The sequence below is a fragment of the Gobius niger genome (genome assembly GCF_951799975.1).
Source record: "Gobius niger genome assembly, chromosome: 8".
NCBI classification, from domain to species: domain Eukaryota; kingdom Metazoa; phylum Chordata; class Actinopteri; order Gobiiformes; family Gobiidae; genus Gobius; species Gobius niger.
Window position 1 is genome coordinate 7,058,968 of NC_136859.1, and position 26,182 is coordinate 7,085,149.

Below are 26,182 nucleotides of genomic sequence, written 5' to 3' on the forward strand. Positions count from 1 at the left end.
ACATATTTCTGACATGACACCAAGACCAAAGAAAGACCTGAAACATATCCAACCAAGCTTAGCTCCAACATTCTGAATCCCCAAGATGTTCAACGCATAATAGTGGAGCATGTTATACAGAGTGAAGCCTCGACCGGCATTGGTTCCAAAAGATTGCGTTCCTCCTCAGGCCGAGTGCCCAAACCTGCTGGTGAAGTAGACTTTGAGACTTTGTGCTTACATGTTGAACTTATGTTTCACGATGGTCATTCTACTGATATTCAAAGGCGACTTATCGTGGAGCGCTTGCTGTCACCCGCAGCAGACATTGTGAAGCAGTTGGGTTCCCAATCACTCCCACAAGACTACGTAAAGTTCCTCCAGTCGGCCTATGGTTATGGCGATGATGGTTTCCTCACTATCTTTGCAAAGTTTAGTACTCATCAAGATGCAGGTGAGAAAGCATCTGAATACATTAAAAGATTACACGCAGTCCTTAGCACTGCAAATGCCAATAGACAGATGTACAGTTTCTTCGAGGTGCCCCAGAGTTTCCAGAGATCCTCCATGAGCTTAGAACAGAAGAAGAAAGACGATCAATGAAAGCAGATAGAATGCAATCCCAAGCCAACCCCCTTATGTCGTTTCAAGGAATCCCAGAACTTGTCCCCATGGGAAACACTGACAGGGACATAATGCGACAGAGAACTTAAGAAAACAAGTGGAAGAATTAAAGGTCCAGGTCCCAAAGACGTAAGAAACATGAACAAAGGTCTACTGTCCCCAAAGATACTCCAGCAGCTCTGTGCCTGAGTTGCAACCACATCAGCCAGTACCAAAGCCTGCTCCCAAAGCTTGGTTTTGCTTTAGATGCAGTGAAAATAGTCAGAAAGCCAGAAAGTGCACAAATCTCAGAACAAAAAATTGAACAAAGAATTGAAAACAAAGCAGAAGTAGTGGAAAGCCAGATATGGACAAACTTTAAACTGGACGGGGTTTCAGTAGAAGTACACACAAAGCAACGTCCCAAAGCAGAACAAAGTGACAAAAGAGCAAAAGACCCAAACAGATAGACAGTATGGCTCACTCCCATTCACCAATCTCAGACGAGGCTCTTTTAAATGCCCTTGTTGGGTCAAAGCGCAACTACAGTAACCGTTGATGGCATTTAAAGCACATGCCTCTTAGAGTCGGGCTCCCAAGTGGCCACTGTGTCAGAGACTTTTCACAAGCTGCACCTTCCTGCACGTCCTATCCAGTCAGTGGCCAACTTACTTGATATTCAGGGAGCAGGGGGTCAGCCAATCCCTTATAGGTTATGTAGAAATAAACCTATTCTTCCACAAAGTGATCACTGGGAGACCTGAGGAAGTAAATACCCTAGCACTTATTCTACCAGACTGCAGATCCAACCAAGAAATACCAGTGCTTGTTGGAGCAAATGTTTTGGACTTGCTTTCTCAGACATATACTTACAGAGAAAGTGACTATACTAGCAGACACACAAACCGTGACAACATTCCTGCGATTCAGATAATACAGGTATACCACAAACAGAAAGTTAAGCAAAAAGTGCGTCACAATACCAGCTGGTGAGAAAGCAGTTTGAGCAGACTATGCCCAAAACATATCTCCAGGGACACCCCCGTTGAGTCCCTTGATTCCAACTTACCTGGTGGCATTTTCTAACTATGACAGCACCATCCAAGACATGTTTCAAAATCCCAATCTTGGTTAAAAATGATGTGTGATCATACTGTCGAAGTACCTGCAAGTAAAGTTTGGCAGAGTTGTACGCACTTCTCTCGGTCACTCCTCTGCCCAAAATAATGACACAAAGAACTCTTTGCCTAGAAGGTCAACCGATACGTGCAATAAGATCAGTTCAGCTCCAGTCAGCCGACTGAAATTTGATCTAAGTGACACGCCCTTTTCTGAGGAGTGGAAAAAGAGAATCACTGGTAAGCTGATCTCTCTGTCGGATGTATTTGTCACACATGATTTGGACTGTGGGTATACAACAGCTGCGAAACATCGCATACGGCTGTGCGACGCCACACCATTCAAGCAGAGGCCACGGCAGCCCATACATCCCTCAGACAGGTAACACTTAAAAGAGCTGTGATGCCAACATAATCCGTGAGTCAGAAACAATGGCCGCTAGCCGCTCTGCTTTTTGGCCACAACACAAGGGGCTGCCATTGCCGCCGCTGGTCCCCCATTGAAAAGCATTGGACTTTAGACACGTTAAAAACAACTTTAAAGCCTTGTCCCAATTTTTTTGGAGCTATTTAGACTAGAGTTAGATATTCCTCCTGTGCTAATACTGGGTTAGTCACAATTAAGGGGACCAGGCTGGTTTTCATAAAAATAATTTTTGAAATCTCGTACTTAATGAGGGTCGGATTGTTAGCATTGGAGCTGCGCGAGCTACACGTCACGCAAGGGCCGAGTCTACAGTGAAGATCCTGCCCTTATGCCCTTTTAGGAACAGGCTTCGTCAGAGCTGGGGAGGGGAGTCTGTAAATCCGCCATGATTTCCCCCACGAGCGTGGCCATTAAACGGGGAGGAGTGAGGAGAAGCTGTCCATTTATATATACAGTCTATGGTCAGAAAGCCCTTTTGCATCACCCATTGTGATCGTTAAGAAGAAAAATGGAGCAATAAGACTATTCATAGATTATTGAAAATTGAACAACCAAACAATCAAAGATGGATACGCCTTACCAAACATCGAAGAAGCCTTCTCTGCTGTAACTCGAAGTGGTTCTCAGTCATGGATTTTAAATCCGGGTATTATCAGGTCGAAGTTGAGGAACAAACCCAAGACAGCATTTGTAACACCGATGGGGTTTTGGGAATTTATGCACCAAGGGGTTACAAACGCGCCTAGCACGTTTAGCATGTTATGGAGAAATGCATGGGCTGCCTAAATCTCAGAGGTCCTTGTTTTCTTTTCAAGCACGTTAGAGGAGCATGAGGAGCGTCTTATGCATGTCCTGGGTAGATTCAGACAATTTGGGCTCAAACACTCCCCTGACAAGTGGACAGGAGAGAGGAACCCAACCATAGAGACTGACATGTATTTTGGACGCAGCGCGCGAACCCAGGAATGACAGAGTCTAAAGAAATGACAAACAAAAAGAAAAGAAAGAAGAACGATGAGTCAAGTCAATCTAGTCAATCAAATAATGAGGCGTCTTTTCTTGTTGGCATGATTTCAAATGAAGTCACCAGGTCTGGGATGGTCATCATTGACTGTATGACTGAAAAGCAGAGCGAACAAGCTCTAAAGATTGATTTTTTTTTAAGGACTTTTGCGTCAAGTGTTTTCTCCTTGATGGGAGACCTACTCATGAAGGAGTGGTCTGTGGTGTGCCTGTTAATGCCGATTGTAAGGATTTTTTGAGTGCGTAAAGCCCAGAGATTGTTGCGGTTTAAAGAAAGTTGTGGAAGACAGCAATTCTGTTTGCTTGACATTTGTTGGAAAGTTGCCTGAGAAAATATTTGTTGACTATGTTGTGAGTAAGACCTTTTGCTGGAGGCCCCTTGAGGTGCTATGAATATGGACATGTGGTTGCAGGTTGTAGGGCAGTGCCAAAGTGTGTGAGGTGTGGGAAGAGTGAATGTGAATATAAGAAGTGCGAGAGAAATGCGGTGGAGACAAAATACGTGCACTGTTCGGGAAAACATCAGGCGGGAGCTTTTGAATGTCCAAGGAGCAAATTGGTGAGGGAAGTGCTCGGATATCCGATGCTGTGAAAAGAGAGGAAGCTCAAGAGTCAGAGCGCGTGAAGGTGATTCTGAATCTGGGGACGATTTGGATTTTGCTTTGGAGGAGGGATGTGGACAGGATATTGAGTGAGTGAGGGAAGTTTCGATGGAAATTGTAGGGTGTTTTTTTATTTTTTATTATTATTATTATTACAAAAACAACAACAGTGGAGGGCAGCATTGTGCACAAGGGTGACACAAGCAAATCTCATTCTGATTGTGATAACTAATAGTGAAATGTGAAAGATTGTTTTGAATATTCTGATATGAAATGAGTAAATCATAAACTTCCTTGTGATGAGTGAACTTATAAAGTAACGAGACAAATATGTAAATAATGTTTTTATTGCACACTTGCAAAAATAATGCAGAGATTATAAAAAAAAAAATCTACAGTTTAAAAGGAATAAATCCAATATAATTGCCATGTGGGTCTGGGTAACGGTCGCGAATCTTTCACAAACCCGGTCATTGTCAATCCTCTGTTACTGGAGATCCAGAACTCGTGCTATGTTGTCATTCATTCGAAAAATCAGCTCTCAGAGAGGTTCTCTCCCACACCTGCCCATCTTGCCTGTGATGTCGGTGGCTCATATTCGATGTCAGAACCCTCAGAGGTGTCACCTTCAAAGCACTAACAACGAGAAAAACAAAACATTGCAATATTAATTCATATATACTGAAGTTTATGTACTGACCAAACAAACAACGCGGACAGAAGGATGAATGTATGTCTTGCATCTGTAAAGCTAACTTTGTAGCATAATATAAAACATTTTGTGACTTTAATTGTTTTAGAATTAGATGTTTTTCATTCAAATCTTTGGGTTTACAACAAATGAATGCTGGACAAAACAAATAGGCTACATACATTTTATGTTTTCATATAAAAATAAGTCACTTTGTGCACAAAAATGGCCAACACTGCCTAAAATTGCAGCGACGAAATCTAAATAATGGATAGACCCAGATTTAAATGTATGGTTTTATTATGTTTATTAGTGACAAAAAAAATTTGGTTGGATTTTAGATACATAGTTTTTGAATAAGCTATTTTTTTTTTGGGTTAGGCTGGAGAATTAGATAAAAAAAAATGCTTGGATATTTTTGGATATTAAAGTGGATATTTTGTTGCATGAGTGGAATAAAAACCTCATTGAGAAAACCAGCCCTAAAGTTTTGTACCATGTGCGCGACATGTTTCTCTTTCACACGACACGTCGATATAAAATATATGTCAATATTTGTGATGTAGCTATTTCCGATGTTGTAGCTACTTCTGGGATATCTCCGCCTTGCTAGCGGACAAAACCTCATAAAAATAAGCATCGTACGGGTAAGTTTAGTCTTTTTTCCTCTCTGAAAACTCTGGGTTAAGGGAGAAAACTATAGCTAAAACTCCCCACATTGACCACTGTGTGAAAAATCAATACTTTCACCTGCCGTGCCTCGCCTTACACTAGCATTAGCACATGTAGCATGAAGCTAACAATAGGATCATGTGTAGCATTGTCTGTTTTTTTTTAAGTATTTATGGGCTGTTGAAACACTTTACTCCTCTCCATGTCTCTGTATCTTTATCTAGTAGAAAAATAGATCAATTATTCAGAAATTGTTAAAGTTTTGTAGAAATGCGAGAATGTTTAGATTTTTCTCCTCTGACTGCTTCGAAAATGTTTAGCCTATAGGCGATTCCAGAGTCTGAATTTATTATTAAAAACAAAATCAGGTCTAGTTCCTTTGAAACAGTTTGTGGCCTTTTATTTCTTCTTCTTATCAAAGAAACTAACATTTGATTGAAGAAAAAGGTGAGGGAAATCCTTACAAATAATGTCCTGTTTAAATTGAGTCCGGTCCGCCGTCTACAAAGTCCAGAGCAGCGGGGACGGGGTGGTGGGATCCTGTGGATTTGACCGACAAGTTCCTCAACAGACCGTCCTGAGTCTCCATCTCCATCCCCGTCTCTACGAAGTGGTGCAGGTTGCTGTAGTGCTGCATCCTGAAGGAAACAAGAGTCATTAACACAAAAGGCCCAATACATGTCAGTATTATGCTCTGAAACTGAAACACATCGTTATCACAATCTTGCACTTTGTTTGGTTAGAAAATGCAAAATTGATCTTAAACACCTGAAACAAAATATCCTGTTGTTTCACTTCCTGGTTATTGAAGCAAACTCACTCTATGCTCCTCCCACCATTTCCTCTTGCTCCCCTTTGCTGTTTCAATAATCAGAGGAAGAAAAATAGAAGGAGTGGAAGGAGTGGTTGAAACTATAATCTAACCAGTCTCAAAAACGCAAATGCAAAAAACAGAAAGTGACTGTAACTGAGATGATGTAACTCATTGTGACCCACTCTTTTTTGCTGCGGTACTTGTAGAGGGACGACACTTTCTCCCAGTCCTGCTTTGAGGGCGTCTGGATGTCCTCCGGGTGGGTCTTGCTGAAGAAGCTTTTGATGTTGCGTTTGGCGAGTTCCCGGGCGTGTTCGGCGGTTTGCGACTCCAGGGCAGAGCTCTCCTCCTGGGCGTAGAGCCGCCAGAACTTCAGCTGGAGGTAACTGACCGGAGACCAGCACCGCCCCACACACGTCAGCACCAGGTGGGTCAGGATGAGGCTGGCGATCAGCAGCCAACCCAAAACCTGGAGGAACAAATGAACAGAGAGAGATGGAGCAGAGGAGAGGTTCAGATTGACTTTGCCAGACTGGAATAACTTCATTGTCTCATTCACAAAATGGCGCATGTAGAGGAAGACAGAACAGAGCAGTGGTTTTCAAACTCTTTACAGGTACACATAGAAATATTGGGGCTGGGACGATACACTTTTGTCATGATCCAATACTCAGGGCCCGATCTGATACATATTGCGATAGAGTAAGTAATTATATGATAAGTAACATTTACTTTTAAATGTGTAAACGTTTATTAAAGTGTTAAGATTGAAAAGTGCATTAACACAAAATGTAACAAAGTGCTGTCACTGGAAAATAAAGGAGTGTATAATAAAAATGCCTCCAAACAAAGTAAAAGCAATACAAAGTATTGTGATCCTGGATAAAGGATTGATATTTGGCATTGCAGCAAAAAGTACTGCGATCCCATTCAATAATTTGTCCTAAGATACAGGAGGATACTATACAGGAGATGCACAGTGGCCATTCCGCCCAATCCGTGGTAATGGGCACATGTGGTGTGTGGCCGGTGGCCACTGAGGACTAAACAGGGTCTAAAATAAACCTAAATTGTACCAAATTATGTTGAATCTGGTTATAAACGATGTCTAAACTAGACAAACACCCAACTTAAATGCACTAACAAAGCATTATCTCTAAATAAAATGAAGCGAATGCAGCGATCCATGTCAGACGGTGCAGAAGCTTCACTGGACAAACCTGGGATTCTGCTCGGAGCGTCAGCAGCACCTCTTCCCTCACGTCTGTAGGCACGGCTCCGTTTTTCCCACAGGGGAACGTGTGCAGCTCCTTAATGCAGTCCGCCTCTTTCTTACGACCCTTACAGAGGTGATTATTGAACAAAGTCGTATTGGTCCCCGTCATGGCGCACTCAGTGAACACCCCATTCAGCAAAGCCACAGCTATCCAGGTCACGGGGGCCATGAGGGCCATGGTGGAAATCTGAAACAGCACCGTGGCCAGAGATCTCGCCTGGCCGCAGCTCCCACAGACCTTCTCCTGGCGCGAGCACAGTCCCGTCACCAGCTTCCACGTTTTCTTGGACAGAATGAGACCCAGGGTGAGCAGAGCCAGCGCGGGCACCAGCAGGAACACTAGGCCGTAGATGAAGTTGAGCTGGTTGCAGGGGCATTTGAAAACCACATTTGAGAAGATCTGCTCCCCTCCAGCGGTGAGCAGAGCCACCAGCCCAAAGCCCAGGTTGGTCTGCTTGTTGGCGATGTTTATAACGGTTTTGAACTTGTCCATGTTGCTGCGCAGAGGAGACAAACAGTGCAAAGAGAGACTTCTGCCTTTTAAACAGAGAACCTCAGCTTGTGACCACTCCTCCGGAACACTTCTCTAAAACCACAAGATTTTGGTTTCACTATGAGATGTCACAGGGGAACTACATTTTTAAGCTTTAGCTCTACTGGCAAAGATTACTATATATAAAGCATTTGTAGCAACTTCATGAAATTCCAGGCCAGTGTCCAGTATTTTTGTGAAGTTACCCTGACAATACAAATTGTAAAACGTGGCTATAAACTCGTCCCTCTGAAGAAATGGGATGCTGCAAAGATGTTAAAGTCAGGAATGGGTTGAGACCACAGCTAACAACAACAAATGTGCAATTAATGCAACCGTAAATTTCTGTTGCTCAAGTAGAAGCTAAATTTCTGTTTTGGATCCTAATTTGTGTGCATGCATGTGGGCGTGCAACAATGTTTAAACTGTTGTGTCCAGACTCCATGAAGCCTTGGCGTAAATTCAATCTGGAAGACTAATTTCAGTGTCTGATGATCGCCAATGATTGCAGTCATAACCTCCAGCCAATGATCGCGTCACATCTCCACCTCAGCCTCAGCGCAGAGCCTCACCATCGTTGGAGCCAATCATCGCCCTATGTCCCAGCATTCATGGCTCATCTGCTTCCCAGCTGTGCTGCGACCCACCTCCACCCCTTCACTGCCTCTTCTATTCACGGCTTTTCCCTGCGACATCCTTCACTGCATGGTCTCCCATACCACCACCAATGTCTAGGCTCCGGGGAACATCCCTAATGCTAACATACCCATCCATGCACTATAATCCATATATCAATGTCTACTGCCGTGCCCTTATCGCCAAAAATATATTTGTCAATACACATTTTGAATTGCTGCTTTTGTCTCTGTTTAAGTCTATCCAGGTTGAAACTTCCAACAGCCCAGTTCTTCACAGGGATGAATTTATAAGCTCGTTTCACAACTTTCAGGGTCATTTTTCAGGGTCACTGTCACAGTAATGCTAACAAAACGTTTGTAAGCTCATACATAAAAACACTTTCAAATGACACAAACCATTTTCAATAAACTGAATGAGAACAAAGCTATTTTTACTTCTCTAGTCCATTCTTCTACTTCTCTATCAGGTACAGGACCTTTGAGGTCATACTTTTGTCACAATTTTTTTTTACAACGACTTTGTAGATTTGCATGACCCGTTGTTTTTGAAATATTTGGGAATTGGGTAGTCAACGTTTTGAAAAACTTCAATACAGGACTTTTGTTTTATGTGATTTTCCTATGACAAATGTTTAACAAAAAGTATCGAAATGTAATCCTGTAGAGCAAGTAATTGAGTGCAAAAGTAGTGTGTTCCTAGTGATTTATAAAGGCACTAAGCTGTGTAGCTGAGAGTCCTTTTATGTTTGACAAGCTTGCTTTAGTTTCTCGGGGAATAACAGTACTGCTGGCCAATGAAACTAATATCTATCAACAAAAAAAAAGGCAAAAGTAGCCTTCCAAAAAACTAACCCCGGCAAGAGAACAATACAAATTTACGCACCTTTTTGCAAATTGGTTTTGCAGTTTAGAAAAAGCTGGTCCCGTTTGCTCAGTCAATGAGACCTAAAGAACCCTAGACAGAAAATTGTCAATACAGAATAAATGCAATTGACATAATAGTCAGAGGGGGGAAATTATAATAGGCACGCACACACACTATTCTAGAAGGAAACTACTGAAATTCAAATTATTTGCTTACCCATTCTTATCCACATTGGACTTTCTAAATTAATATTTATGCCTATATGCCTTTTGCTTCATGTAAAGAATTGTATTTTGTCTTTTACAGATCTTAAGCCTGTGTTTCACTAGAGAAACGATAGTCATATTAAATACAAACAGAAATATATACATCCACTCAAACAATCTCGGCGCGGCAAGAAAATAAACCAAAACCTGTTTATAGGTGTAAATCTTGATAAATTCGCGGTGGCCTCCTCTATTGATGCAATGCCCCCTGCGGCCGCTGCATTGTTTGGCGCTGTGACGCAGCATAAGTGCGTTGTCAGACATTTCCTCACAGACGAAAAAGTCACACAGCGGATACAGTGAAATTAGCCATCTTCTGGTTTTAGATGCTATTCTTCAAATATCTGCACTTGGTTTTAACTCCTAACACTACCGGATAACGGATTGTAACTGTATTATTACCGGCCACGTTTAATAGTTTGTTTTACGTATACAACCTTTTCTAAATGGCAGAAAACACAGGTAAGGTGGTGCTAAGTATGCTAACGCTAGCCTTTTCCAAAGGGTCAACCAGAGCTACTAGGCATTTTCATGCATGCACAATTAAACGTATTATTTTTGTAAAGTCAGTACTATCTTCCAAATCCAAAAACAATACATTTAAATTAATTCGTTAAATTTTGTATCCATGGCTTAGCCTGTAAACGCTAGTTATCTATGTTAGCATTGGTGCGCGTGGACTCGTTAACCAACCAAGTTTCATTCATAAAGTTAGAGGCGTTTATGACTGACGTCTTAATAATTTTAACCTTGAATGACGCGCAAACGGATTCTACCAATTGTCTGGCGGATAGGGAAACGTAATGAATATACATTGCTTTATTTGTAATGTCGTTTTACTGTTTAGCCTATTACTTTTTTGGGTCGGAAATGTCAACGTCAGGCTATCTACTGTTTTCTAACGTTCATCTTTGGAATCGGTGCCGCACAAGACGACATTTTTTATGCACGTTTTTGCCTCTTCCTTCGGTCCATGTAGATTTTAAAGATTGAATTAGCAAAAACACGTATACGTTGTAATTGTAGTGTGTTTGTTTTATGCTGTGATCACTAAACAAGGCACTGCATGCTGTTTTCTAAAATGAAATTACTGTATTCAATGGTTTTCGGAGGGATTGGCATATATCTAAGCCTTACTGTTTAGGGGGCCTTTAAATCCCAGTATTAAATTAATCAAAGGAATTAAAACACAAAATAAATTCAAAAATCCACTTCGCCTGTGTCCTCTCCTAACATTACGACTTCTTCTCTAACTAACACTACTGCTAAAAGAATACTTAATACATATTAAAGTAGTCTTTCAACATACCTTGAAACACCTTACTAATTTATTCATATTAGTTTAACGCCATTTGATCATATTTTGTTCCCAATCAGAACCAAATGAGAGTAAACACGACAGCTCCTCGTCTCCAGGAATGACGGACCAAGAGAAGGAAATGGCAGCCAGCGCCTACGAGGCTTTTACGGTGAGTGGATTTGTTTATGGCCCTGTTTAAACAGTGTGATGATGCCAATGTCAACTTAATCTAGACTCTTGACCCGTATCTTATCGTAAAATTAGAACCAACAGTGATTCATGTGCAACACGTTCTGGAGACCTTTTCAAGCACAAATCAAAACAAATACTCTTTGTGAAACGTTTGATTTGCATGTACCTATCGCCCTGATCTGGTGTGTTTGCGGCAGGCTGGGAAATACGAGCACTCTCTGAAACAGCTGGACACGCTGCGGGAGATGAGCAAAGAGGACTACAAGATCCCCATGAACCGCGCGGTGGTGGAGTTTTATAAAAACGGACAGACCACGACAGGAGCGTTCAAACAGACTCTGCTGATGCTCAAGAACCAGGTACATTATTCTCTCAACATTTTTATTTCTATAATACAGATCGTACGAATCATATCATAATCAACATGCAACATACAGTCATACTTTTTATATACTTTGCTGTATACTGTAGTATGTTCAGATGCAGAAGTTGAAAAGGACAAACAAAACAAAGGAGAGTTTAGAATGATTCAGTTGCTAAATGCGTCCTATAAAATGATTTGTGTGGTCAGTCCTGAGAGATGACAAACTAGCTTGTATGAAGTCAACACTTTCTTTTAGTGATGTCACAGCAAAGCAACGGTATCACAACAGATTCAAGTGTGTTTTGTTCGGTTGATTTATTTATCAGGACAATGTACAGAAGTGGTTTCGCTCGGGATAATTTCTCTCCTTCGTTTTGAAGGACAGGGTTGAAAAATGTAAGTTAGTAGTAAAAATGTGAGATTGCAGGATAAATGGAGCTAAACTAAACCTGATCTGAACAGTCATGGTACATTTTGCAGCAGAAATGTGTATAAACTCGTGCGTTAAAGTCTCAGAGGAGGACGATTTTCAGAGCGTCACCTGCTCATCAATATCAAGGCTCAGATTACGCTAATACAAATGTAAAGTGGAGCTTATTTGGAAAGAGAGCGAGGGGGGGGGGGCATAGATGAGCTCGTCCTGAGACTTACGTGAGAAGAGCGCTCCAGATGGGAAGGATATTATTAGCCTTTAACCGCGTTTGCATCGTGGTTTTCTTCCCCGTGTTGTTGTTAGGAAAGTTAGCTAGCAAGGCAGTGATACAACTTGTAAGAGTTCATCCAAGACAAGACGTGGTGTGAAACTTTAGAGAGAGAGAGAGAGCCCCGCACGCTCTGAAAAACAGCAGAGCTGCGTCTTTATTTTCGTTACGGCTTGATTTTCAATCCTTCAAAATGACGGACGGCCTTTTAAATTTTCCGTCAAAGTAAAAAATGTTCCGCAAATGATGGAGAATTTTCGGTTAATGTAACCTCTGATGTACAGTTACATTATACTTGTGAGCAAAGATGCTTGTACCTGACTGTTTCAACTTGCTAATTTCCATCTGTAGTCCTCGGGGACAAAAGCAGAATTACAATGTGCAATATACAGTGCAAATAATCATTCAGTCATCACCATCACATCATCTCACATCACATCACATGGCATCACATCACATCCATAACACAGGCTATGACACATCATTCCTTTTCATGCTCTCAAATCAGACTACAATTATCACATGTCGTATCATCACATATACAGTCACACAACAAGGCAATGCTCTCAAACCTTACAAAATCAAAACATCCTGTCCTGCTAACAAGAACTTTTGAGAAGTTATTAGTCTTCACATTACATTTGAAGCTATACAGTGAATCTAATTAATGCTCACATCTCTGGTTACTCATGAACCATGCTTTCACTCCTTTAGTGAAAGCTAATCAGTGTGAAAAGTTGAGAGTTCATTCAAAATGTCATCATTGTAGTTTAGGGTAGAGTTGGGCAACGGTATAAGTCTACTTCTTATCCATGTCTTGAACAAAAATGCGCAAAAACTTAAGCCTATAAAGCTGAATATATGACAAAACAACAGTCATTTTTTTCAGATTCAAATGGTTGTATAGAAGATGAACATGAATATTGAAAGAAATGTACCCTGGTTAAGTTCTGTGACCCACCAGTCGAAAACCATTAGATGATGATTTCACAAAGCTTGGGTACAGAAACACTTTGACATTCACTTATATTTATCTCAAACCAGTTTTGGCGGCACAACATATTGCCAAATTGTTGTTATTGCAATATTAGGTGACACAATATCCACAAAATGTAGCCAGATGCCTTTATATGGCTGAGATTTACACATTTTGTTGCCTACAGCCCAAAAACAAAACTCACAGGAACTATAAGACGTGTAATAGTTTGATTTGGTTCCAATTTGGCCTTGCTTCAATCCTGATTAAGTATATGTTCTTTCTTTTAAGTAGTATATGGTCTTTTTTTATACTGTTTGATGGAGAAACCTATTGATTATCATTATTGTTTGAACTTCAGTGAACATGTCTTGGTAAGTTTTGCTCTAGTTATCACAGTTATTCAAGTATCACTTTTTTTTTTTTTTTTTGCATAAGCTGCTGTGCTGCTCAATTTGGTTCCTGTCCCCATTTTTGAGTATCATTTTCTCCCCTCTCTCTGTTCAGATCCACACGTCGGCGGAGGACGTGGACGGTCTGGACGATGTGGAGAACTCGATGCTGTATTATAACCAGGCCATCGTGCTGTACCACCTGCGGCAGTACTCCGATGCCATCGCTATCGGGGAGAGGATCTACCAGTTCCTCGAGCCGTTCGGTAAGTCCCAGTGAGACTGTTCAGGTTTATATGTCGTCATCGTCTACTTTGATATTTATTTACTCGATTTAGCCGCATTTTTCTTTCGAACATATTCTTGTTTATCCATGTTTAGGACTATTTAGGTTCCAGTTTTAGAACTATGATTCAGGTTTAGTCTTGGGCGAGTCCTGGTGGTAACTTTAAAGCGAAATATCTTGTGGGACGATGAGTATTTTGTGTGTAAAGTTTGTGAACCACTACCCTTGACAATGTTCCTTTCACTGGGGTAAAAGGCATTATAAGTCATTGAATGTATTGTTTGCAGAGAGGTTCGCTCAGGCCGTGTGCTTCCTCCTGGTGGACCTGTACCTGCTCACGTTTCAGCCCGAGAAGGCCCTTCACCTGCTCACGGTGCTCGACAAACTCAGCGTCCAGGGAGGGGGCAAGAACGGCAAAGAGGTGAGGAGCAGAACTATAAAACAAAAGCAACCTCTACCACAATTACAAAGATATTTTACTACTCCTATAAACATCTGACTATTTTATTTTTTCTACCCAGAACAATCATTCCAATAAAGAAGCGGCCAGTCAGAAGGCAGAGTTTGCAGCGATGATGGAGGCGGCCAAGTCTAAGATGCACCAGGTAAATGTCCGTTTCCTCGTGTGTTTGGTTGGCTTTACCAGCTCCTTACCCAACTGTGTTTCTCTCTGTTTCAGTACAAAGTCCGAGCATATATCCAGATGAAGTCGTCCAAAGCCTGCAAACGGGAAATCAAGTCTGTCATGAACACAGCAGGAAATGTAAGGCGCCTTATACTGGCTCTTCATATTGACTAGGACTGAACTCTAGGAAAAATCTTAATACTGTAAAACTCTCCACCGCAACTTATTCTTCAACTGGTTAGACATCTGTGCAGTTTAAAGCAGTACTAAGTAACTTATTTACCTTAATAAATCCTTTCCATAGTCCCTGTGGGGGTAATACAAGTGTTTATGGGATGATTGGAGGGTCTTTCATCTCCCCCTGGTGTCTCTGGCCAGAAAACGATGTTTGCAACTTGACTGCCCCCGGTGCGGAGAAAGCAATACACACTAATGTAATCACGAAGAAGAAGCTAACATGCTAACGGGCAAAGCTAACTGCGGGCTAACGTCACTTTAAACAGTATTTACAGCCAAGTTTGAGTGAAAAAAAATATTTCTATTGTATAATTGGATGCACAGTAACCCTCTCTCCCTTCGCCTTTCCTGTCTACTCTCCAAGACAATTAATAAATTAAAAAATCGTAACTTGCTACTACACCTGCAGTTGCGCTTATGGCCTTTAGGGAGAAGAGTTACTTAGTACTGCTTTAACATAAATCTTAAATTTGTCTTTCTTGTTTTGCCTCCTCAGTCTGCGCCGTCGCTCTTTCTCAAAAGTAATTTTGAGTATTTACGTGGAAACTACAGGAAAGCAGTGAAACTCCTCAACAGCTCCAACATCGCAGAACACCCGGGACCCCTGAAGACAGGTTACTATTGTGTCTGCTACAGTCTGAAGAGGCTGTGTCCAAGGCGGATTTCACAGCCTTAACCACATCAGGTTCAAATTAATACCATTAAGAAACTCGATGAAGAGTAGTGTTAAACCTACTCCAGTAATGCGGAATCTAAAAGTAGATAATCTTCCAGCTAGGTGCTCCTGATTACGTTTCTGGCCTGGGTCAAATGCAGAGGACATAAAGTTAGTCTACACTTACAGGGGCTAGATGCAAGTTGGCCATTTTATACTCACTACTGCCACCTCAGGTCTTACATGTAACTGCACCTTCTATATTAAGCTTTATTACGGCAATTCGGACCCAAAGTAACAACTTTTTGACAGTGCAGGATTTTAGTGGCAGTTGTGGTGAAAAGGTCTGAGCTCATTCTACACATTAGGACATTGCTGGACCATGTAGGGGGAGGAAAATACTTAATTAAAAAAAAATTAAACTCTTTATAGTCCCTTTAACAAATGTGTTGGCATTTGGTCTCTTGAATTTATAATGTACTCAGACCTAAACAAAATGTACATTATGAAAAAAGAAAGTCCTTCGAGAGCTTTGAACAGTGGGTGAGGTCTATGATTCATAATCCTGTTTAAATATAAACGCAGAACCGCTAATGACACTGCTGGTTGCCATTCTTTGATTGCCTGACTCCCTTTTGCCCTGAAGTGACGTTCAAGCACTTTCGAAAAGATTCTGAAAAGTTGTATGCACTTTTTCTATGGTAAAACAAACTCCCCAGTGCAGACACCAGGGGGCGGACACAGCCTCTTCTCCTGAGACTTATGCTTGTGTTTGTGCTGCTGCTGCTGCTCCTCTGTGTTTTAAACCTGCTCTGTGGCCTCTTGTCTCGTCCAGGTGAATGTGTCCGATGCATGTTCTGGAACAATTTGGGCTGCATTCACTTTGCAATGGGCAAACATAACCTGGGGATTTTCTACTTCAAGAAGGCGCTGCAAGAGAACGACCACACGTGTGCACAGATGGGCGACGGGGGCAGCGGGCCAGGCAAGTCCCACACGCCAACTCCAATCTACGTGTTTCTAAATATATGTAGTTACACATTTTCTAACAAGATTGGCACCTCTTACCACCCCCTGCATTTTCTCCAGTTCAGCATTACCCAAATCTAAAAGCTTCTCGACTGGAGCTCACTGGAGCTGCCTTTTTGAAAGACCTACAAAACTGATCTAAACGGTTCCTTTTCTTAACGTTGTTGCCGTGTTATCACTTTTTTTTATCGCATTGTTTTTCCAACTCATTTTTGTCACTTTTTTGTTGCTTTTTTTGTTGTGTTTTTGTCACTTTTTTGCTGCACTTTCATCACTATTTGAGCACTTCTTTGTTGTTGTTTTTTGTGGGTTTTTCATAGCGTTTAAGTCACATTTTTGCCCCTTTTTTGTGGAGTCTTTGTCGCTTTTTTAAAGTAGCTTTTAGATTTGGATAATGCTGAACTGGAGAAAATATGCTCGACTCATGTGGGGGTTAAGACGTTAAAAAAACAAACATTATTTAATCCTCCTGTACACAGACTGGCACAGTTAGAGTCGACCTGTAACGTTTGCCGTTGCCTCGTCTTTGCAGCCAAGAAGTTTGCGGGGATCCCGATGTGTGCTCTGCAGTCAAACAAGCGTTACGAGCTGCTGTACAACTGTGGCATTCAGCTGCTGCACATCGGGAGGCCCCTGGCGGCGTTCGAGTGTCTCATGGAGGCGGTTCAGGTCTATCACTCCAACCCTCGGCTCTGGCTCCGACTGGCCGAGTGCTGCATCTCCGCCAACAAAGGGGTAAGCAGCAAAAAAAAACTAAACTCAAATTTCATTTCACGCTCTTATCAACGCTTTGATAAGAACAGCAGCCTCGTGTTACTTTCTCACACTTCTGCCTAAATTGGTCATAAAATGTGATTTGACCTTCATCAAAATCATAAGAAGTAAACCATGTCTGGTTAAACTAGTGCCACCCAAACAATTACATGTTCTCATATCACTATTGGCCACAACATGTAAACATTTACAGGACTAGGAGGAAAAAGGAAATGAACCCAGGAATCTTACTGAACTGCAGCAGTTTTGTAAAGACGACTGGTCCAAGATTCATTCTGAGCATCTAATCTGTAACTACAGAAAAGAAGTTATTGTTACAAAAGGAGGATCAGACAGATATTTAATACAGGGGTTCACTTACTTAGTCCATGTTGTTGTGAATGTCTCAGTTTTTTCTGCAAAATATCTTGATAAACTTGTGAATTCAGATTAGACGTTCACAAAGATCAGGGTGAATCTTGGACCGCTCGTCTTTACAAAACTGGGTTGACTTACTTTTTCCTTCCCGTCCTGTGAATGTTTAGGACCATTTGAAATATGATAACATGTAATTGTCTGGGGGGCACTAGTTTAAGCAGACACTGTTTATTAATTCTTATCATTTTGAGGAAGATCAGACCAGATTTTATGACCAATTTAGGCAGAAATGCGAGAAATTCCTAAGCGTTCACATACATTTCGCTCCCACTGTATGCAAATAAGCAAGCAAAACGATGCTGACCTGTGTGCGTTGAACTCTTGCAGGGCTCAGAGCAGGAGAGTAAAGGCCTCCCATGTAAGAAGGGAATCGTGCAGTCCATCGTGGGGCAGGGCTACCACCGGAAGATCGTCCTGGCCTCTCAGTCGGCCCAGAACTCCCCCTACAGGTCTGCACCTCCATCTGTCCTAATTCTGCGCCGTAGTTTTCCTCTTTCAGGATGAAACTTGATGTCCGTGTGCTGAAACATTCCCTGACGGCGCCTCCGTTTCATTTCGTTTCCTCCGCAGTGATGGTCAGTCGGCGGCGATCCCAGTGGCCAGTATGGAATTCGCCGCCATCTGCCTCAGAAACGGGTTACTCTTACTCCCAGAACATCAGCAGCAAGACGGCAAAACGGACAACGGCTCAAAGAACTCCAGTCAGTCCGGCAGCACAGAGAGCGGCAGCGAGAACAGCGACGCCTGCAGGTCAGAGCGCCGCATTACACCTCACTCACACCTCCATGTGACGCTGTTGCCGGCAGTTCAGGACTCGATTGACTTTCTAACCAGACTAACCCAGTACTAAACCCTAGGACTCTCCTCTGTGTTTCAGTGGTAAGGGGCAGGATGCCGATAAGTTTCTATCAGCAGCTCCCTCATCCCCGCTTCGGAAACAGGAAGTGGAGAATCTCAGGTACGTCTTGGCTTCCTGTCTGTGTGCTCTGTTGCTCTTTCGCTTCACCCCTCTCCCGGTCTTCACTCTGTGTCATTTAGCTGAAGGTTTTACTGACATTTTGTGTATTTCCTTTCAGTTTTACATATTCACTCGAAAGCTGTTTATTTTTATTCATACTAGTGCGTATCAAAATTGGTTACAAACCTTTTAGGGGAAAAAACGTGCAGATCTTTTGTGGCTTTCAAAATATTGTTTTGAGGCGTTAAAAAGCATTAAGTTGGACTCGCTGCAGCCTGTAGAAACAAGATGGTGCCATTAATGAGGAATGCCAACAATGGGCAGCACAAGAGGTGTCCCTGGTTGGCTGTGCAGTAGGTAGAAAATTATCTAACACCTGCCATATCATTTCCTCATCAAAACCTTCCCGAAAGTGGCAAAGAGGAACCACGCCCTCCTGGAAGTGCCTGTTGCCGTATGTTTATGGAGCAGGAGCACTATTTACTGATGCTGAATAACTTGTTTGCACTGCGACAACAGCAGCAATATTTCGCTTAAATCATTTATTTGACGTGATGCAACTACCTGAAACAACTTGCTGTCTCCTGGACCCAACAGGCTTCAAAACTCGGTCTCTAAAGACATATTATTTTCTCTCTCTCATTTTTCTGATACCAGTAGCACCTAAACTTTTCCCCCGATACCATACGGGTATCGAATGGCACTGGGTCCTATTCACAACTTTGTACATCGCCACATCATCATTTCATTTGGAGCTGAGGCTGGAAAAACTTAATGGTTTTAGAAGGAAATCTCCAAAAAGAAAATCTCTATATGTCTCTAAATCTGCCTTTCATTTGACCGACATCAAGCACATCATTTTGAATATTGTCTCTACTCTTGGACGCCTTTATAAGACAGACAGTTTACCTTAGCTCATATGTGTGGCGACGTTGAACTTTTTGAAGGTTTTTGTTTCAAGTTGATCGGTGTAGAAGGGAAGACGCTTGAGGAAGGAGGAGAAAAGCAGCGTGATGTGTCTGAAGTGAATGACAGACAAATACACGAGTCTGATTACTCACTTGACTTGTTTCTCCCCTCACTCCTCTCTCCCCTTCCCAGGTGTTCGATCCTGGCCTGCAGTGCGTACGTAGCTCTGGCGTTGGGGGATAACCTCATGGCCCTGAACCACGCTGAGAAGCTGCTGCACCAGCCCAAAGTGTCCGGCTCGCTCAAGTAAGTCACACGGCGGGCACTCTCTCTTTAGCGGGAGGCCGTATGCTGCTTTTTATAGTGGTTCTGGTTTAAAGCGCCCTCTCTCCTCGCCAGGTTCCTGGGTCACCTGTACGCGGCCGAGTCTCTCATCTCCATGGACAGAATCTCAGACGCCATCGGTCACCTCAACCCCGAGAACGTGAGCGACGTGTCGATGGGCGTGTGCACCAGCGACCAAGAGCAAGGTGAGGGAGCCTCCGATACAATTCACTTAAGATCGGATTTGTTTGTGTAAGCTCGCGCAGGTCGTCGTCTGTTCAGGTGGGGGTTAAGATGGTTTAGCAGGTTGACTCTTAAGACATAAATTTACAGGTACATAATTGACAAGTAAGACAAGACAGTAACCCCTAATCCTAACCAGGCCTGTCACGATCTATAATTTGAAGTTTGATATATTGAGGCAGGAAAATATAGCGAAGGAACTCGATACGGTCACCTCCAAAGCATCAATATGACAGTAAACCTTTGTTCTAAAAGTGCATAACAGGGTTTCCGCAGGGGCTTTTAAAGGGGGGTAATACAAGTGTTAATGGGTTGGAGATGATTGGAGGGTCTTTCATCTCCCCCTGGTGTCTCTGGCCAGAAAACCACACTTGCAACTTCCCTGCCACCGGGTCAGAGTCACCAATACACACTAATGGAATCACGAAGAAAAAGCTAGCAGGCTAACGGGCAAAGCTAATTCTCCCTTTGTCTTTTCTGTCAGCGTAATATTTATTTACTCTCACGGACAATTAATAATAAACGGAACATGCTGCGCCACCTGCAGTGGCGCGTTTGGCCTCTAGGGGCAGGACTTACTTAGTACTGCTTTAAATATGACAAATGATGTCAATGTGTCGTCTGGTGGGATTTGTTTCAACCCACAAATCATTTGTTAACCCTTTTTTCTTACAGGTTGTGACAAAGGAGACGAACCAATCGAATCCTGTGAGTTGTTCATGTTATTTCTTTCGTTTGATACTGATGTAGTTTAATGCCAGAACTGGATATGTGTACCCCAGCTCCTTGGTTTAGTACCGTTTAAAAATACAGATTTAGGAGTTGTCATCCATGTGCACTACAGGTGGGCAATAGATTGTCTACAAGATATAGCTTTTTGGAAGATATGCAGACTTGCAATATCAAGTTTATATCCAATGTCAAGAATTGGGGGGGGGGGGGGGATGAGTTTTTTTTCTGGGGGGAATAGGAAAAAAAAGTTTTATAAATGGGAAAAATTGGGATATATAAGGAAAAAAGTGGGGGCAAATTAGGGAAAATATATAAAAAGGTACAACGTGGGGATTAGGGATATTTGCAGCACATTTTTGCATATTTCTGATGGTTTGTAAAAATATTGCCTCATCATTGTTTTCGAGAAAGTGCATAAAAAAATTGAGATATACATTTTTGTTTTGACAGAAGTCACGTTGAGTTACAGATATTGTTGAGTCCCTCCAGTCTGACGCTTGTGTTTCCCCCAGCAGGGAAGCAGACCCCCCTGTGTTACCCCAGCTCAGTGGCCTCAGCGCGGGCCATGATGCTGTTCAATCTGGGCAGCGCCTACTGCCTCCGGAGCGAGTACGAGAAGGCCCGCAAATGTCTGCAGCAGGTCACTACTCACTCTTACTACTACCGTTTCAGCTTCTACTGCTGATTGACCTTGTATTTCCCATTGTGGACACGTTGATATTGCTCTTGCATAGTTACTCTTCCTAAAAGTGCGGATGTGTTCTGTAGGCGGCGTCGATGGTGAACACTAAAGAGATTCCTCCGGAGGCCATTCTGCTGGGAGTGTACCTGGAGCTGCAGAACGGTCCGAGACTTTTACCTTTCCATTTTCACCTCTTAACCCCCACAAACAAATCAATTCACTGTCAGAAGCCGATCACAAGTTATTGTACAGAATAATGTATAAGCTAGGATTGCTTCTCTCTGCCAAGGCTCATTTTTGAAAAACAGCTCCACCCGGTGGCCGTGTATCATGACATTTGTGACTTCTTTAATCAGTAAATATTAAACATGCTTAGGATTAGACCTAATTCATGATATTTCTGGGTCTAAACACACATTAATGTCAGCAACAGCAGCAGTAGATTAGCTGCTATTGCTGAATCATGAATATTTTGCTCTTACAATCTAGAAAACTACATTGTAGGCTTCATAAACATAAAAAAGGAAAAGACATTTATAATTCATATATGACAAATAAAATGGAAGTTCTCAGTCAATCTCTGCCCATTCATTTCAATGGACGAGAGCTTCTGTTTCACCACAGGAGGCGCTAACAATTTAACCTCTTACCCCAGTTTGGCTTTACCCAAATCTAAAAGCTTCTCGACTGGAAAACTGGGCCAGCCTCATTTGAAATAATCTGAGCCCTGCAAAACTGGTCCTAACTTTTGCATGTCTTTAATTGCATTTTTGAAGCATTGGGTCTTTTATTTTTTTTTGCTTTTTTTGTTGAAACTACATTGATTTTTCGTTGTGTTTTCATAGTTTTTTTAATCATATTTTTGACACATTTTTGTTGTGATTTGGTCACATTTTTGTCGTTCTTTTGTGGCTTTTATGTTGCTTTTTCGTCACTCTTTAGTCGTGTGTTTTTGTCACATTTTTATTGTGTTGTTGCTGTTTTTCCGGCAAGTTTTTGTCACTCTTTTGCCGCTTTTTTGTCACCGTTTTTGCCATTAAGAGATTAAATTACTTTTTGTTGAAATATTCTCTATCACAGTCCAGTCTGCATTTCTTTGAATCTTAATCTGGCTTAATTTTCTGAAAAAACAAAACCAAAAAAAACCCTGAAATAAAACAGTTGGACTATTTGGCGGCTAAAATGCTGTAACTACTGCAGCCTGACCTCTACCGCACATGAATGTTTTTGACGACTGTTCAACTTTCTAACCTGGTGGGAAGCGCATAATGCCTCCTGTATTTAAAGTAAAGTCTGGTATTGTCACTGTCCACAGGGAACACTCAGCTGGCTCTTCAGATCATCAAACGGAATCAGCTGCTGCCGTCGTCTCTGCTCCGAGTGTCTCCGGACTCGTGCAAGAAGTCGGCCCAAAACGTGACACTGGCTTCCCCCTTCGCTCAGAGGAAATGACGAGCCCAGGCTTAAAACTAGGACTTTAAACCCCGTCTGGACTCTCCTCGGACTGTCCCCGCTCTTTCACAGCTCTGAAACCCCTCAGAGCTGTGTCTGAGAACTGACCATGAAATAAATTTTATTAACTCTCAGTCTCGGCTGATTTTAAGGCTCACATGTTGTTTTATTCTGGCTTTCGGAAATACGTCTGACCATCCTGACATTAGTATTTCACATTTTAAGGCGGGACCCGGCCGGTGAAAACCTTGCTCTGGGATTTTTATCTAGTTTTCTCCAAACATCTCCGCTTAATGTCAGAGCAAAAGTGAATTTTGCGACACTCTGGCAGGTTTCCCACGCGTATTCATTCACTAATATTCTCCTGTTTAGTGTCTACGTGTGGCACACAAGGTGACCGACATGTTGCTGCAATCCAAATATGTCTTTTTCAAAACATGGAAGAAATATACTCGCAAATGTGCAGACGTTATTAAACTTAAAGGTGCATTATGTAACTTTTTGTGCAAAAAATGAAGTTGATATTTACAGGTCAGCATGGCACCTTTCGATCACGATGGCCTCTACAACAAAGCTCCAGGGTCAGTTGTTTGGTAGGTTTTCTGGTGAGAGAGCAGTGAAAACTTTCCAAATAATTGATCCTGGAGCGTCATCACTGTGATCGAAAGTAAAGGCACCAAGCTGACCACTCACAAGGTCAAATATGCATAAAAAAGTTGCCTAATGCACCTTTAAGTATCTGTTCTTTACACTCTTGAAACACTATCTCCACTTAAGCAGCTCCTGCAGACTCTAAACTGTCCAGTCTTGTGCCTAAAAATATATTGAAGGTTTCTGTGGATTTTTAAAATAGTTCATTCCTGTCTGATTTATTGAGCTTTGAGCCGCAAATAACAAGAAAGTTTATTTTTTTTACAGATTTAAAAAAAAAACTTTTTTACTATGTTTAAAAAGTAAGTCCCCTCTGAATTTTTTTTAAATACTATATGACAACTGTGGATGGATATTGGCTTTAATCCGGCATATTCACCGCACTAGTCTGTTCATTAATATGCATTGTCTCATCTCAACGGATTAAAATCATGACTTTAAATGTGGTTCGATCCGTTATTCAGATTTTGTCGCTGAAAATATAGGAAATTTCTGGCCATTTTTATGCACAATATGCCAGTTTTGTATGAAAACATAAAACGCCAAAACTTGCAATACATTTTTCTTATATTCATTCAAAATTAGATCTCTAAATTTTCATCTTTTTCCATATTCACCTGAAGCATGTTGCCTTTAACCTTTAAAGGAACAGGCTACCATTTTTCCATACTGAGATATGTTCTTGCCTGAGCTTAAACAAGTTGATGTGTACCTGTCTGGTCTTTGTGCGTGTGCTCAGTCACACAAAAAGACCAAAGATGATGTTAGCATTTGGCCTCTCCCAGCACAGTTCTATGGCTCCAAACGGGGGTGAAGTTATAAGCTGCCACGCTCTTCCACGGGCACAAAGACCAGACAGGTGCATATCAACTCGTCTAAGCTCAGGTAAGAACATATGTCAGTATGGTTGAAATGTGTGCCTTCAGTCACGCAAAAAGACCAAAGATGTTGTTAGCATTTGGCCTCTCCCAGTATATTCCTGTAGCTCCAAACGGGGTGAAGTTAGAAGCGACCAAGCCTCTTCCAGGGGCACAAAGACCAGACAGGTACGTATCAACTCGTCTAAACTCTGTATGGAAAAATGGTGGCCTGTTCCTTTAATGTCATATTATATTGTATTTATTTTTTTGCTTACTTTAAAGGCATCAACAACTAGGACCAAATTGTGAAAACTCTACTCTAAAAACTACAAATTATAATTAAATGTGTTATCATTTGGACGTGTTGAGTGGCACCTTTTTGATTTTGGCTTCGTGTGCTATTATTGCCCTACGAGCGGCATCATTAGTCACAGCTGTCAGCGCAGACCAAATGAGAAGTGGCCGCCATTCTGCACCTTTACAGGGGGCATCTGTAAATTTGTGGCACAAAGTCCTCAATAAATTCATATATCCAGATTAGGAACATTCTTCGGTTCTTGATAATGCAGCAGAGATACTGATGAAGAAATTGTACGACATAACAGCTCATTCGAAATCTTTTATTCCTATTAATATTTTTACAGTTTCTCAACCTTCTTTGGCTGCAGCTGGTGACACTGGAGTTCAAAGATTGTCTCTAAATTCAACACAAGTATAAACACAAATCTCTCATTCACACAAAAGTATCTACAGTGGGGAAAAAAGGTATTTGGTCAGTTTCACATAGACATTGTATTGGATTTTGGCCAAATCCTTTTTTTCCCCACTGTATTTTAGTGTAAGGGTGCTTTCAGTAATACTGTTGGCTTTCAAAACTTAAAGCACTACTGCGGAACATTTAACCAATAAACACATCCATTTATTTCATTGTGTTTTTACTGGTGAGTCAAGAACTTTGACTTAAATATTAAATAGCCATAGAAATAAAAAGGAGAAGCAGCGTTTGATCCTAACTATACAGAGTTAGTAAGCCAGCTAGTCCGGGTAACTTCATTGAATAGTCCGTTAGCCTATTCAATGTATTTTTCCTATAGCCGTTATCATTAGCCATGAAACATCGCAAATGCTCAAAAGATCCAGATGTTTACTGCTGTCAACCCATAGATCACATTAAATGAAGTCAAAGACTAGTTAAAAAATAATTTATGAATGTACAGACCTTTTCATATTTTACTTTAGAAGATTAGTGTAAAAAATGGCCTCAGGGCTAAATGCAAAATCATATTCTGGTAAGGTTTTTCTTTTTTGGGTGCGGTCGGATACACGTCCAATGTCCACTAAACATCTTACATGTTATAGAGAAACTAGAGAAATGCAAATAAATGCCATGAAAATGACATTTTAATATAGGTCCTGACTTCACCATTCATTTGTATGGGGGATAAAACGCTCCCTTCTAACAGGTCCACGATGTGCTAACAGAAGTGCGCGTTTATCGGAACAGGCTCAGATGCTAAAGGCATTTGTATAATTTCTATCTTTACTGCAGGTTACTTGATGCCGCAACATAACCTAAAATGTTCCACAGTGTTGCATTAAATTGACGAAAGCTCTACCAAAACAAAACCAAGACAAAAGCAAGTTTAAACTCCCAACAGGGATTAACATTTCAAGGATTACAGTGCAAAAACTTATTCTAAATTTGATTGAAATAATATTTGACCTTGATTTAAGTTAAGTCTTTTTGTGATTACAATAAGAAAATAAAATTGCAATGCTCATATTTTGATAGACAAAAAATCTGATTATAAAACTCATTAGTTTTAAGAAAATAGATCTTATCCCATAGGATAGGTCAAATATTCTTAATTTTGCAAAGGCAGCTTAATGTGGCGTGTGTGTGGACCCCATCCCTGA

The 26,182-nt window shown here is 41.5% G+C and overlaps 2 protein-coding genes across 2 annotated transcripts; one reads left to right on the forward strand and one right to left on the reverse strand.

Annotated features, from left to right (window-relative positions):
- Positions 1-4,292: 4,292 nt before the first annotated feature.
- On the reverse strand, positions 4,293-7,747 carry LOC306966564 (calcium homeostasis modulator protein 6-like). The gene is made up of 4 exons (XM_079561364.1): positions 7,150-7,747; positions 6,112-6,398; positions 5,580-5,753; positions 4,293-4,388 (listed from the first exon to the last, which is right to left on the reverse strand). The coding sequence occupies exons 1-3, from the start codon at positions 7,696-7,698 to the stop codon at positions 5,594-5,596; spliced, it is 996 nt and encodes a 331-aa protein (XP_079417490.1). The 5' UTR covers positions 7,699-7,747; the 3' UTR covers positions 4,293-4,388; positions 5,580-5,593.
- Positions 7,748-9,788: 2,041 nt separating this feature from the next.
- On the forward strand, positions 9,789-22,904 carry cnot10 (CCR4-NOT transcription complex, subunit 10). Its single transcript, XM_079561393.1, has 19 exons — positions 9,789-9,968; positions 10,884-10,975; positions 11,196-11,357; positions 13,547-13,697; positions 14,005-14,138; positions 14,239-14,322; positions 14,397-14,480; positions 15,076-15,193; positions 16,070-16,219; positions 16,796-16,998; positions 17,782-17,903; positions 18,025-18,204; positions 18,332-18,412; positions 19,514-19,627; positions 19,721-19,851; positions 20,564-20,596; positions 21,133-21,260; positions 21,389-21,464; positions 22,618-22,904. Exons 1-19 carry the CDS (start codon positions 9,953-9,955, stop codon positions 22,752-22,754), a joined length of 2,196 nt encoding a protein of 731 aa, XP_079417519.1. The 5' UTR covers positions 9,789-9,952; the 3' UTR covers positions 22,755-22,904.
- The last annotated feature ends 3,278 nt before the right edge of the window (positions 22,905-26,182 follow it).

Bases quoted from the DNA above. Each gene is read 5' to 3' on its own strand.
- LOC306966564 (XM_079561364.1), bottom strand. From the start codon at position 7,698: ATGGACAAGTTCAAAACCGTTATAAACATCGCCAACAAGCAGACCAAC. The intron at 6,399-7,149 runs GTTTGTCCAGTG...TTGTTCCTCCAG, and splicing joins CGCTCCGAGCAGAATCCCAG to GTTTTGGGTTGGCTGCTGAT. The intron at 5,754-6,111 runs GTGGGTCACAAT...TGTTTCCTTCAG, and splicing joins AAGTACCGCAGCAAAAAAGA to GATGCAGCACTACAGCAACC.
- cnot10 (XM_079561393.1), top strand. The intron at 18,205-18,331 runs GTCAGAGCGCCG...TCTGTGTTTCAG, and splicing joins GAGAACAGCGACGCCTGCAG to TGGTAAGGGGCAGGATGCCG. The intron at 21,261-21,388 runs GTCACTACTCAC...TGTGTTCTGTAG, and splicing joins CCCGCAAATGTCTGCAGCAG to GCGGCGTCGATGGTGAACAC.